This window comes from Manis pentadactyla, chromosome 2, assembly GCF_030020395.1.
Source record: "Manis pentadactyla isolate mManPen7 chromosome 2, mManPen7.hap1, whole genome shotgun sequence".
Classification (NCBI taxonomy): Eukaryota; Metazoa; Chordata; class Mammalia; order Pholidota; family Manidae; genus Manis; species Manis pentadactyla.
Genome location: NC_080020.1, coordinates 7,675,441 through 7,689,848, shown reverse-complemented (window position 1 = coordinate 7,689,848; position 14,408 = coordinate 7,675,441). Strand labels below are relative to the sequence as shown.

The 14,408-nt window shown below is 40.2% G+C and overlaps 1 protein-coding gene across 1 annotated transcript in view; it reads left to right on the top strand.

The window, feature by feature from the left end:
• Positions 1-14,408, top strand: part of LOC130680905 (relaxin receptor 2) — a 52,253-nt gene that overhangs the window by 19,674 nt on the left and 18,171 nt on the right. Inside the window, exons 4-10 of the mRNA XM_057492697.1 lie at positions 1,034-1,139; positions 1,920-1,991; positions 8,594-8,665; positions 9,294-9,365; positions 10,881-10,952; positions 11,968-12,039; positions 14,293-14,364. Coding sequence (XP_057348680.1) covers positions 1,034-1,139; positions 1,920-1,991; positions 8,594-8,665; positions 9,294-9,365; positions 10,881-10,952; positions 11,968-12,039; positions 14,293-14,364 — 538 coding nt within the window. The remainder of the gene's footprint in view (positions 1-1,033; positions 1,140-1,919; positions 1,992-8,593; positions 8,666-9,293; positions 9,366-10,880; positions 10,953-11,967; positions 12,040-14,292; positions 14,365-14,408) is intronic.

The following is a 14,408-nucleotide window of genomic DNA, read 5'->3' as shown; positions in this document are numbered from 1 at the left end:
ATTCAACAGATATCAGTAAATTAAAAAATCAGATTTCAACAAATTAAAAAAGTTAATTTTTAAAATTATAATCAGATTTCAACAAATTAAAAAAGTTAAAATTTGAAAATAATTCTCATTTTTCTTAGTGCCATCAAAGCAAATACCAATAGAATCAGAGACAAAATCAAATGCTCCATTAGTATACCCTGGTCATTCTCTCTGCCAAACACACACACATGCACACACACACAAACACATACACACAAAGGGACTGTCCCACAGAGTGACTTGGCCTGGTTTCTCCACAGATTCTTCACACCTTTATATGCCATTATTTCTATAATTATGTAAGTTTCTTCAGAGTAAATTCTGAAATCTTCTTTCTTCTGAATGCTTCAGATAGCTGGATCTAAGGTTTTCTCAACTTTACAGCTTCTCTACAACTTGTACGACCTACTTTAACTTCCTAGCCAGGAAAAACAAGAACCCAAATGACAGGGTATCTGACTTTTTATTTTAATAAAGTGCAATGGTGTCTATGGTAAAACCTGCAACTTCTCACAGCTCTGAGAGGTTTGAAAATGGTAAAAGAACTGAACTGAATTAAAATCAACAGTATTTATTGAGCAACCTCTTTGTGCCATTCAATTAAATCAAATTGCCTCAATTGTACCCATTCAAGTTTAAAGATTATACCATAGAGATACACGCAATTATAGTAACATTTTTCATTGAGGAAAACTTAATCTTACTTTACTAGATGCTTTTCTGATATTTAAATTTTTCTGTGGCTTCTTTCTAATCACTTATTATATGTGTGTGAAATGACCCCTGGAAGCTACAACTGAGATGAACACCACATCAGTCTATATTTGACTAGGAAAGGATTCTGACTTGTTTTTATCATAGGGCTGAATTATTAGTCCTTTTAACAAGACATAAATGTTATATACATTCAATGCAAAGAGAACAACATCAGTTCTTAGAGACAAAGTCATAATTAAAGCAAAGTATATTTTCCCTAGTGAAATCTCACTGTTTTTGCCGCTAGTTCTAGAACAGTTTCCACAGCGTTGTGACTGCAAAGAAACTGAGCTGGAATGCGTGGATGCTGGCTTAAAGTTCGTGCCCGTGATTTCCAGCAATGCCACCTTGCTGTGAGTAGATGTCAAATCCTCATGCTATTTACCCCTAAAGTCATATGAAAGCCTTGTAACCCGATGCAACATGTCTTTGTTGTTTTATGCTACTTGTATATTGGCAAAATAACAGCGCCTGCTTTTAAGACCACCAGTCATTAGAGAATTCCAGTCCTTCTCCAAGGAAAAAAACATTTTCAACACTGTATGTTGAATTAGCCAGGTTATGCTTTAGTTCACAGATGTCCGGAGTTCTAATTTTTAATTGCTTTCTGATGTATGTATTATTAGGAAAATGCCAGATCTGTACAACTAAAAATAAAACTCAAAAAGAATACTCACATATTTGATCTCATTTTTAATGGTGGCCAAGACTGCAGAGATATAAGAGCTATGAAACTAGCTATGTCATCATCCTGTGAGTTTTTCCATGCTGTGAAAAAACCTTTTGAGAGCCTCAGGAATTTCAGTCATGTCATAATTTGGGCATGCGTGAGTTGGTTAGGATTTGTGGATTTTTTGGTTTTGTAAAGTAGAGTAAAAAAGTTAAATCACTGTAGACATTCCAGACTATTAACTAGCTGACTAGACTTGCTAAGTGTTTGCCAACTGCTCTAATTGTGCTTCCTAAGCTTTTTCTTCTGCCATGATAAAGTTTTAAGTTACTTTGTTTTTTTTCAAGTGTGTGTTAAATAGCTTGAAACATCACCAGATATTTTCTTCTCAAGCACAGTTTCTAAGGAAGAGTTTGGTTGGTCATAACAACCATAATGAAGTCTGCTTTACATGTTATTTTAGGTCTCTTAAGAAAAACAACATTCACAGTCTTCCAGATAAAGTTTTCATCAAATACACAGAACTTAAAAAGATGTAAGTAGCTATTAATAGTGTTTTCTGGGGAAAATCCTTGTGATGTTTTGTTTAAGATGTTTTTGATCCTAAAGTAAAATGAAATATAATGTTGATTACCTTTATCATTAAATTAATTTTTCTAAATATAGTGAAGATTAGAAAAGAAAGCACTGAAAAGTAGTATCTTACCATTTCATAACATAGCTGAGCTAATTTTGATTTAAACTATTTTTACAGAGTTAAGAGTTGAGAACAGGCATTTTAATAAGAAAACACATAGTTGAATGCTTTTCTCCAAGATATTTCGAAACAGGCATTGCAGATTCAGAGACATAAGATGCACTTTTTAACTTCAAAGAAAAATGTTAGCCTAGGCAAGAATGATCAGATCATTTAAAACACATGACAGGCTACAGGCTGTCTCCCAGTAGGAGCAAAAACACAATCTGAGTGAAATCAGGGATAAGAGAATATCTGAGGAAATAAAATGTTAATAAATCGGGTGCAGTCAGCAGTGAAAAAATGGTCATCAGTAACGAACAAAGTGTCAAAATGTTGCCAATATCATCCTAGAAAGCAAGCCAGGGTTGGGGGTATATGACCGAGAGACAGCCTCTGTGGGGGGACAGGATGGACTGGGAATTGTCACAACTTACATAACTGTCTCTTGATAGAGTCCTTGCTTTGATTGCCAGCTCACCAAGCATCTTTATGACAACTACATTCACTTTCCAAATTACTCATACTAACATATTTGGGAAACATTCTTATTTGCGGAATAAGATAGTTCCCATTTGAGTAAAGAAAATGAGATCATTCAGACTTTTATGAGTTTGACTACTGTGTGTCAGTCCCTCTATGCCCAGTCACTCTGGGATAAAGGAGAGATCAAGTTTCTATACTTGCCAAGATGGTCATTAGAGTACATTTAAAAATTAGCAAAGTTATGCTGTAAGGCCCCTTGGCAGGGCCATCAGCTTGTTATTTTATCCATCAACATTCGGCACAGAGGAGGAGTTTTTAGAAATGTGGAATATGTCAAAACCAGGAATGAAAAAATTCTGATCCTTTGCTGATACTGGACAAACATGTTTGGTTTAGGATCCCACCGACAGCTCTGTGCTGTTCATGAATCCAGGTCCAGAATCCCTCGTACAAGAAAGGAAGTCATTGGCGTGGGTCCATTAGTGGGGTAGAATTTTATGTGAAAGTAGATAACCATGCCTGGGTTTGATTATAGCCTGTGTGAATTCCATCTGCAGCCAGGACCTTCTTCTCCATCCTGGAAATGTGGTCACACTGTCATTGTCACACAGGAGTAGCTGTGCATTAGCTCCGGGTTTCCAGATTCCTCTAGAGGACACACTGCTTCTAATCTTACTGGTAATTCTTAGGATCACAACATACTCATTCTGTGAATCAATATTGTCCTTGCACTGCCTGACTTATGCTCAAGGGAGGACAAACAAAAGAGCACTAGCAGAAAAAAGGAAAAAGATTCACAGTTTAGAGCACCTGTTTAAATTCTATTGCCTGGAGTCATAGAAGTTTTGTGAATCTCTAATTAAATCTTTTCATTATTCATGAGGTAATTAAAGTCTGCAATGGTTAAATGAGTTACCTAAGATCTACAACTAGTTAGTGGAAAAGCTAGAATTAGAGCCTGTCTTCAGATGCCTAATGCAGTGTTTATTTCACAATAACCAGAAACATAGAGATCAAAGAAATTGTTCTAGCATCAAATTGAATCTTCTACCAACACATACAGCTCTGCAACACACAGACCACACCTCCTTCTACACACTTTTTTACCCTCTAATTTGGGGAGAACCATCTTCTGGAGGGGGCAGAAGGATCAACTGAAGATCAAGCAAAGGAGCATTAAAATTAGACTTCTCAGGCCAAATGCTTTCCCAGACCACTGACCCAAAGCCTTGTGCTATGTCTGTATTTATCTCTCACAGTATCTGCTGTTCCACTCAATGGAAGAATATGGAATCACTAATTTCGCTAATTCAGGCCCCAGTTTTTCCTAGTTAAAAAGAGTAGGGATTAACCTTAACTGCCTGAGTCAGCTGGAAACTTCTCCAAATAAATGCTTAATTCTGCTTTGAGAGAACTTAGGTACCACATCATAACCTGAGTATCATCCAGCAAGGGTTCTCCTGATGCAAGGGGCTATTTGATGCTTTCTAGGCAATTTTATTCTCCTAGAGACTCAAAGAAAAGAGACTAGGAGACCGTCATCAATGAATATGCACTAAGTGTCTATGCCATGCAAGGTGCAATGCCTTATATTCATATGTCACTTTTTAAAGTTTACAAAGGGTTCCAAGATTTGGAATTCTTATCTGATCCTCAAAATCTGCAAGGTGAGGCAGAAATCATGAAGGTCCCTTTCAGGATGAGGAAACCTACTTGGGAAAGAGAGGTTGTTTGCCCAGAGTCAGCCAGCTGATGAATAGCAGAGCTTGGCCTCAAAGCCAGACCTCCAATCGTGACCCTTTGGAAGCCTACCCACATGGTCCAGTCTCAGAATATTGTTAACCGTCAAGGAAAATGTCCAGGGACCAAACTCTGCTTTGAGAATGACTCAAGTTCTTCACAAGTGTTACTAGAACCTCGTAGAGCAGCTCATAAGCTTGGCAACCCTCCCTTACGGCCACTCCCCTCGCGCCTCCCAGCAGCTCCTGCCGCTCTTCTCCAACCCCCGGCCTCAGCCCAGCCCTGGTCTCTCCTGTCCTTCAACACTACCTTTTCTTCCAAAGTCTGCATTACAACAGCTCAAGTAACCAAGGTAGCAAAACTCCACCTACTCACTATCCTCCCAGCACTCTGTCATCTGAAAATAAGATGACCCATCTTTACCCAAGATCTGGCGTAAAATACGAGAGAGGATGTGGCCAAGTCACCTTTCCAGGGCCTGTGATCATCATCCTTCAGACAATAAGTATTGTCTTTTGTTTCGTCCATAAACACATCATGAAAACACATGATCGGTGTCTGGTAGACATTATACCGAGTATTTCTGTTGACCAGTCTTTCGGAGAAGAAGGCCAGGAGGGTCTGACGTGCCTGTTCTCTCCCTCTTCGAGGCGCTCACAGAGCGGTGTCCTGTGAGCCTGCTCTACTATTTCTCCCTAAACAAATGTCAAGCTCATCCAGCCGGAGCTTGTGAAATCTACTTTTTCCATTTTTGCAAAATGAGAACTATCCTTCCCATCTTTAATTTTCCAGCTGCTCTTCTCCTTTCTAGATTCCTCAGTAATTGGTCATGATTCAGTGTTTTCATTTTTGGTGTTTCTCAATTTCTAGGAGAAATTGCCCAAGCCAGAGGGCTTTAACTCATTTTGATGAATGTATTTTACCATCTGGGCTTGAACTGCACCGACCCTGTATTCACTCTATTCATTGCTGTCCTGAGATTATCTCTTGGACTGAGAAGACAGGAATAATGCAGGAGTTGAGAATTTATATTTATATATTATCATCTTATCATAAAACAGTTCCCATACACTAGGCTTGGTCATTTTCTTAACATTTTCTTGTTTATAAAGTATAACTAGAAATACATTTCCATTGCCCACAGTATTCTTTAGTCTCTGAATTTTGAACATGACTTAGATCATTCTTTGGACTACAGTTCCATTTTTATGAACCCTTCCCATTCATCCTTGAATTTTGAAGAACCCCCCCACTAACCACCTCCTTCTGAGTTGGAGGGTCCTAGTTTACTCCCACTACCATGTACCACCACCCCTCAATGTTGCATATGTCAAAACACACATGAGGATCAATGATTATTTGTTGAAGGAATGATGTGTACAACTAACCCACAGGACTAAAGCAAAGGTGGGGAGCATCTTCAGCAGGGAGAATGAAAAACATAATCAGAAACCCTCAAAGGATATTGTGACAAGAGAGAAAAGGGCAGTTTTCTAAGAGCAAAGGGTTCCCATAGGAAACAATGAAACATATGCTGGAGAAATCATTGAATCATAATTGTAGGACCTTTATATTCCTGGCTAAAGAATTTCAGTTTTATTCTGTTTGACCAAGGAAAAGGCCTACCCAAAGGTGTGGTTTACATTGTATTGAACCAATAAACTTAACATGCATTTTTAAGTTGTACTGGGATAGATCCTAGGAGATCACCAAATTTAATATTTAATGCTATGTGACTCTCTGGCCTGGAATGCTGTAAATATTCCCAGTGGAACAGAGGCCATTTAGGCATCCAGAAAAACAAACGCCTAAATCAAAATGAAATTCTAGTTGCCAGATGGTAACTCTTGCTCAACTTATCTGAATGCTTTTATGATTGATCAGTTTATTCATTTTAATAATCTTTTACTATATCCAGCCTTTCTAACATTGCATGGAGGGGAGCAATTTAAGATGACCTTTCAGAGAAATAAAATATAATTCAGGAGATTGACTATAATAGTTTATCACTGTTACCATGGAAACCAACAGCAATTTTCCTCCTCATTGTAATATAAACCTTATATAAACCAGGAATTCCTTCTTAAACTGGGTACTTATTCAATGCAATTATTGGCAGCAAAATGCAATTCAAGTCTGCCTGACTCATGAATACAAAATGTTGGATTGAAAAATAACCTATAAACACACATGTCATTAAAGCATTTATTTGCTCTAGTTTCAGGTACATAAATTCCTGGCATTTCTGCTTGAAAATCCCTGACAGCTGAAATAGCAGGAATTCATGAACTAGTAAGTTATTCTTAGAAAAGCCATTCTATGTAAAGTATATTAAATGGGCTCCTATCTCAGCTCTGAGTAAAAAGAGGACACCAATGCCAAATTGCCATGTTTCCGAATTTCCCCTTATATTCACCTAGCTACTATTACGCAAAGAAGAAAGCAGGTGCTAGGGGATCAAGTGAAAATGCAGCAGCCTAAGTCTAAGACAAGATATCTGGGAGTCCAGTTCTCTACAGGGTGCCAGCAAGCTGACTAAATAGAAGAGTGGAGGCTTTATTATTGTAGGCATTGGAATCTTAACTCAGGGTCAGGAAGGCAGTTAGGCTGTACACGTCAGATGAGTCATGCAGATCAAACGCACAAGGTCAAATTCAGAACTCACGACTGCATGCATCCTTTCAGTAATGACAACATGTGGGTAAAATGTGCATGGTACTTTTGAATTACTTACCCTGAATAAAATGTAAACAGCACTAGTTAGGTAGTACATTTTATATTTAGGAGGAACTTCAATATACCTTTCTTATAATATATGTTTTTCCTTTTTTCATGTGCTGTTATAACACAATTTATCATATTAACTTTCATTACATCACTGCAAGGGCTTTGAAAATGCTGAAACGGATACTGATCTACATGGGTTTATTTTATTCATAGTAGAACTTTAAACCAAAGGCAGAATTTATGTTGCAATGGGAAGCGTCTTCTCACAGACACGGTCCAGGGGCTGTGGGTTTGGAATGAATGGCACAAGGTCTTCTGGGCTTCCGGTCTACTTTGTAGGATAGAAACTGATGCTTTCTGAACTGCTGTGGATGTAATGCAGGTGCTCGGTAGTACCGATATCTCCACGTGGCAGTACACAGATAAAATGACAGTATTTGTTCAACATTTGGGGTAAAAAAAATGGGTTTGCTGGTAACTGGAGCCTCATCTCCGTTTTACCTAGATGTTTATGGGGCTGAGGGCTTCAATATCCTGGCATACCTGGTACAACATTCATGACTCAAAGGCTGGGAAGTTTTGCTAGGAAATAACTGTGGCATAACAAGATTCACAGGTGGCTGAATGAGCATATGTTTCAGCAATAGATTTGCAGTGAAGTAACGTAACAAGAAAATGTTACATATTATATATAGCAAGAGCCAAACCAAATCAAAAAAAGAGAAAGGAAAGCCATTCAAAGGACTATGTGCCATTAGTTACTATTATTAGTGATATTATTTCCTGTCCTGAAAGGCCTTTAGAAAATATGAATTAAGGCCTAACCTTCCATAATGAGCACAGGAAATGGAAATTATTTACTTAGATTGCTTCCAATAGTGCTATTATTGAATCAACAGTATATTGCTAAATTGCTTCAGAGGTTAAACAAGGCATGACCCTGTGTGTAGTAGCCCCAGTTCAACTACTGATGCTACTTGGGACCTCGCTAGCTGACTTTGTGCTTCTCACTCTGCATCTCAAAATAGAAATGATTAAGACTTGTCCTCTCCCTTTTGGGGAGTTAATGAGGAGTTCAGGGTGGAACTCTGAGCAGAAAGGGGAAGACAGCTCAGCAGTGAGAGGCTGGCCAGTCTCATGTGGTGCGAGACTCCAGCAAGTCAGAACAAGAAGGCCCCCAGAGTTCCGGTTTGTGGCAACAGGACTAGTTCCCTCCACCAACACGTCGCACCGGAGTTCCGTGGTCCAAATCACGCATGCCCGAGTCTCACCGGAGGGGCGCTAGGGGGACAGCGTGCATTGGCTGGGTTCAACATGAGAATAGGGTTTGGGAGTTTATAAACCAGTTTCACACATTGTCTTTAGTTAAAGAAAGTGGAGAGCCCACCCAACAGCCTACCAAATACAAAAACCGTAATCACCTGGCACTTCTGTCTTATTCCCACCAGATTCCTTCAGCATAACTGTATTAGACACATATCCAGGAAAGCATTTTTTGGATTACATAATCTGCAAATATTGTGAGTAACTTCTTTATAATTATATTATGAGTACAATTTTCAGTATAGATTAAAGGGTAGAATGGTATATTTAAAAGGGATGATTTGACTATAAAGAAACAGGAGGAACAGGTTATCGCAAAGTACTTAGATTCATTATTACGCTGAAAGAATTATTAAAAGATTCCTAGTTTTACCATAAGGTGGATGCAAAGGTTCTCCTTAACTTTATCTTCTCAAATGAGGATTAGTTACACAATTTTTGAGCATTTTATTTTTTCTAACCCTTGCTAACTTACCTATGTACCTTCTTAAAATGCTAGTCTTTTAAGGATGTGACCCAAAAGGACAAAAGCAAAAAATTGCCCCACATATTTACTCCAGTTATATACTCTAACGTACTATAACATTCCAACACACTATTCTGGGGCACTTTCCAAGACTGGCCCCGTGATTTCAAACACTAGGCTTGTGGATATCTGTATTTCTTGGCTGTGTTTTGATTTTTCCTCTTCCTCTCAGACAGTAGAGTGCCTTCAGAAACAGATGTCCATACTTCATAATCATCATGAGAAGCTCATATTCTAATTATATGTGAATGACAGACAGTATTGAGTTTGCCTAATTAACTCTCCCATGCTGTTTGTAGATATCTCAGCCACAACTGCATTACAGCTCTCAGACCTGGAGTATTCAAAGACTTGCATCAGCTAACTTGGCTGTAAGTATGCTAGCTCTTTCTTCCTCCACAAACGATCCTGGTCTTAATTCCATTTGTGCATCTTGTTTTTCTGATTGTCATACGATCTGGAGCACTTTACCCAAGCAATTCAGACAATGGCATGCTGAACGGAAGTTGTGTGTGAGGAAACTGGCAGCACACTTTTCCAGGGGGCCTTCTGAGCCCAGCAGTAGGCTTGCTAGGCCCATCCATCCGGTGTTTACCCACAGCAGGTTTTCTCAATCTCAACTCTATTCGCATTTGGGGCCAGATAATTCTTTGACTGGAGGGTGGGGAAAATATGTCCTGTGTATTTTAGGGTGGTCAGCAGCATCTGTGGCCTCTCTACCCCACCAGATGCCAGCAGCTCTGGCATCCAGAGTTGTGACAACCCACAGTATCTCCAGACATTTCCAGTGCCCCTGGGGGAACGCCATCTGTTGAAAACCACTCACCAGGAAAGTAAGCCAGTTCAGGACTTTTGTGATTTCCAGAGCATTCATAGAAAAGTCTGAAAATATGATAGTTCCTGGCGTTTCACCACTTTCCAGCCTGAGTCCCCAGCTCCAGCCCAGATACCTGTGTTTGTTTCCATCAGTTCCAGGGCTCTCTGTATTTGCCCAGTTTCCATAGGTTGGCCTGGTCTAGGGGGCAAAGCCAGGACGTCAGCTTCGTGCAGATCCTTGGATATGCCGTGGCCCTGTGCTGAATGTTCCAGGCAACGCTCTTAGTCTTCTTAGACCTCGTTTTTCTCGTCTGTAAACTGTAGTCCTAATTCCTTTTTAAGAGTCATGTTGTGAAGACTGAATTGCAATGCACATATAAAGTGCCACACGCAGAGCCCCTGGCATATAGTAGGTGCTCATGTTAACTCCCTCTCTAAATCCTACATCAGGGAATTCTGAGAGGAAGATGAAATGGTACCTAGCTTCAAAGGTAAAGGGAAAGAAGGCAAATTTCCCCTTCATCTAATATTTTCTAGGAAAATACCATATATAGTTAAAAACCAGTGATTTGAATATTTAAATATTTTCAGTCTTTCATCCTCAAAGCCCTTCATGAGTTTGTACAGACGTGAGACTGCCGAACCATTCGTGATTTCCTGAGCGTCTGTCCATTCATTCTTCATTTGGTCAGTCAGTAGGTCTAAGCATTTATGGAGCCCGGACTCAGTCAGTAAATCAGCGCAGCTGCTGCCGGACCCAAGTACCCAGAGGTGAAGGGTATGACCTGGGTCTTCAAGTCCAGTGGGAGGTGGAAGCAGGAAGAGGAAGCAGTCAGGACAGACCTGACAAGGGCTGGCTTGGGGCCTGTCGGAATTTGGAGCAAAGGACAGCTCCCACCACGGGGAGCAGGAAACGCTCTCGAGGGAGAGACGGGTGCCGAGTGTGGAGGGGCGGCAAGGTCAAGGGCAGGTGTTGGGTGAAGCAGGATCGTCATAGGCCTTTTATTTTTTTCTGCTTTCATTTCACAAACGTCTCTGATGCTGGACGTGTTTGTGATGTGTTTTGTCAGAATTCTAGACGACAATCCAATCACCAGAATTTCACAGCGGTTGTTTACGGGATTGAAGTCCTTATTTTTCCTGTAAGTATTCCTCTACCTTTCGATACGTCTGTCTATAAATTGCAAGGACACTGAACACTAGCTTACGCTTTAAAAAAATCAAGTTAAAATTTGTATTACTCAAAACCTTTCCTGTCTTTCCAGCCACAATATTACTGTTGCTACTTCCTGGCCATAGCTCCACGTATATTCCGAGTCTACCAGTTGATTTCTTTTTTAATTTCCTTTAGTCCTCAGGCATGTTTTTATCTGCAGTTTTTGACCAAAGATAGTATTCATGTTTATCTCCTGACTACATACAAGTCTGTTAGAATCTCCCAGGGGGTCAGCTCCAACTACATTTCTAACAGAGGAAAATGTGCCTGTGCCCAGCAAGAGTCACTGAAAATCCTAAAATCTTCATCCTACAGAGCTGTTCTCATAATTACATTTTCCGTGCTTATTAATACACTGGAATGATTTATCAGCAGGGTGTTATTATGTTCCTTTACAGTTGATCATATAGCTCATTATTTTTCCATTTGTCAAAAGGGGCCACAATACCATAAATTAATCATGTCGCTTAACATGCTGATGAGCAGTTTTCTCTCCCCAAATGCCTCCTATTCTCGCTTCTTAGATTTAATGCATTTTCCAATGCAGCCCTTTAATATTATAAATGATTAGTGTTTCCCTTAAAAAGCAACTTTGGATGTACGATGCTGGAAGTTATTGTAAATTTGAAATTCACAAGGAAAATTACCATGGACTTCAAAGTTATTATCCAATATATACTTTTGATTCATTTCATAAAATTAAAGTGCATATTTATTCCTAGGTTGTAGATTGTACTTTTCCATTTGTGGTTTCTGTGATATCTGCTCCATTACCGACACCATATCCATGTCTAGAGGCCATTCTGAAGAGGCAGTTACATTTATATTCTTCATCCTACTTTATCAATTTTAGCATGCACATTTTCAATTTTTGGAAATAGTAAAAATACTGTTTGCAAAGTGGCAGGTCACTGTGTTTCTAATGTCTTATTTGTGTTCAGGTCTATGGTTAATAACCACTTAGAAGCTCTTCCCAAGGAGGTGTGCACCCAAATGCCTCACCTCAACTGGATGTGAGTATGCACTTAGGGGTTAATTTGCTATTTGACTGGATTAAGGAAACTAATCCTGAAGTTAATTCATGATTACAGAAGAAGCCCACCCATGATCTTCTTTCCAAACCCCAAATCCCATTATGTTACTTCCTGGTTTAAATCTTTGGAGAATTCCCACGGCTGTCAGGGTAAAGTTCAAACTTCCCCCTGAAGCACTCAGGACCCCACATTTTCTATCCCTCCCCCCATTAAGTCTCTTTCCCTGCCCGCCCTATTCATGTGCCACCAATCCACAGCTCCCCTGATCAATTTCCTGAGCACATACTGTTCCTTAAAATTGAACAGTCTTGCTCGGTTATTCCTTTTATCAACTCCAACATTTCCTGCAAAAGTCCACTTAAGCATCACTCCAGGAAGCCACCCCGGACATACCAACCAATTTCCATGGCTGCCTCCATGTTCCCATACACCGTGAACAGACTTCCAGCAAGCCACCCATTGTCTACACCACACCCCTATCTCACAGTACTATCAGCATAGATTCATTCATTTACTTGTTTACTCTGTACGGTTCTGTAAATTCTGAGGGCAGAAACCTATCTTGTGATTTTATATCCCAATATGGACACCATGATCAACACATAATAAGTGCTCAACAAATCCTTATTAAATGAATGTGCTAAACCACTTCCATTCCTTGTTAGCTTTTAACCAATACGTCATTAAAGCGTTTACATAAGTCACTCCATGGTTTCCCCACCACTACCTGCCGTTCCGTGTCATGTTCACCTTCTCAGTCTCCTGAGACAGGCAATACTGTCACAGTCAGTGACTCCCTGCCCTGTGATATGTGACTGTACTGTCCCCTCCGCTCATTGCCAAATCAGGGTACCTATAAGATGATACCTTGTATTTATTTACTGATTATTTTTTGTATTTATTTATACACCTACCACCAAAAGGCTTTTAAGTCAATACAGGTCTCCTGTGAGTGTGCCACTCTTAACACTTGAGGGACATAAAAACGTTGTTCCCATTTAACGAGATTCAGATTTTTAAGAGGCTGCAGTGCTTATTATTTTAATCCATATTTTGACAGTGAAAAAAATACTGAGCTCCTACAAGACCACCACCTAAATGGCTTTAAAATAGGGTTTCAGGGGAAATGATAAACGGATTGGTGGTTTCAGTATGAACTTGAGTTAAGGTTCAAAGGCAGCAAAATGGCTATTATCATACATAAGGAAGACTGTCCAAGACTAAGTATAAATACAAGTTGGCAGAAAAGTCGACTCTCTCGTCCTGAGGCCCTGCAGGAAGCAGCAATGCAGCAGTGTAGCCGAGGGCGTTCCCGGGGTACGTGTGCCACGCTTGTTTTAAGGAGCTATCGGCACGGTGTCATCTCTCCACCAGGGCTTCTCCAGCGTCAGCGGGCATTGCAAACAAGGCGAGCACTTGTTAGCATAGATGGTTGCTACGGTTTAAGATCCAGGGTCTGGGGTGGAGCCCAGAATCTTCATTTCTAATAAGTTTCCAGGGGACGGAGGCCCCCCACAGCCACCCTGGGAGTGGCGCTGCACTCAGCAACAGCGTCCCTGGCCCCCCACAGAGAGAGCCCTGGCTTTCCACCTCGCAGGATGGGACGCGCATCCTGACTGTGCAACTCAGTATTTGAAAGGCACCTTTGGCCTGAATTTCCCCTTCAGCAAAACAGAGACAAAAATATCCTCCTGATGTTGGGGGGAAATGAGGGAGGTAACAATCTGTGATGCCATGGTCAGTGTTTACACTCAGACAGACCTGGATAAGGAGGTTGGTCCCACCACTTACCAGCGATGTGACAGGAAGGAAAGTGCACTTCCAAGCGTCGAATCCCTCTTATGTGAAAAGGTGGGTAATGATACCAGCTTAGGGGGAGTGCTGTGTTAGGCCCTCAGAACAGCACCTGGTACCATCAAAGCCCAATAGATTGTAGTTACTGCTATTCTGGTGGCGACATTATGGTAATTAATAGCATGGTATTCAGCGCAGAGAGACACTCAGTAAAATGATGGGCTGCTCTTTCCCTCAATTTTATTAAGTTCTAATATTAATTGGAAGGGGAAAGGAGGCATAATGTTCATTATACCAGCCCCACAATAATTAGGAGGAAGACATAAAACTTGGAATGAAGTAAAAATAAAGCTCAGAGCTGTTATGTCAACAAAAGGTCCCTCTAGGTACATGATTTGTGCAAAAACATTAAAAATGTTTTTCCTCCATGCTTTTTAGGGATTTGGAAGGCAATGGAATAAAATACCTTACAAATTCCACCTTTCTGTCATGCAGTTCACTCACTGTGCTGTAAGTATGCAAAGGAATTCAGCAAATGAGGGGAAGCCCAAAAG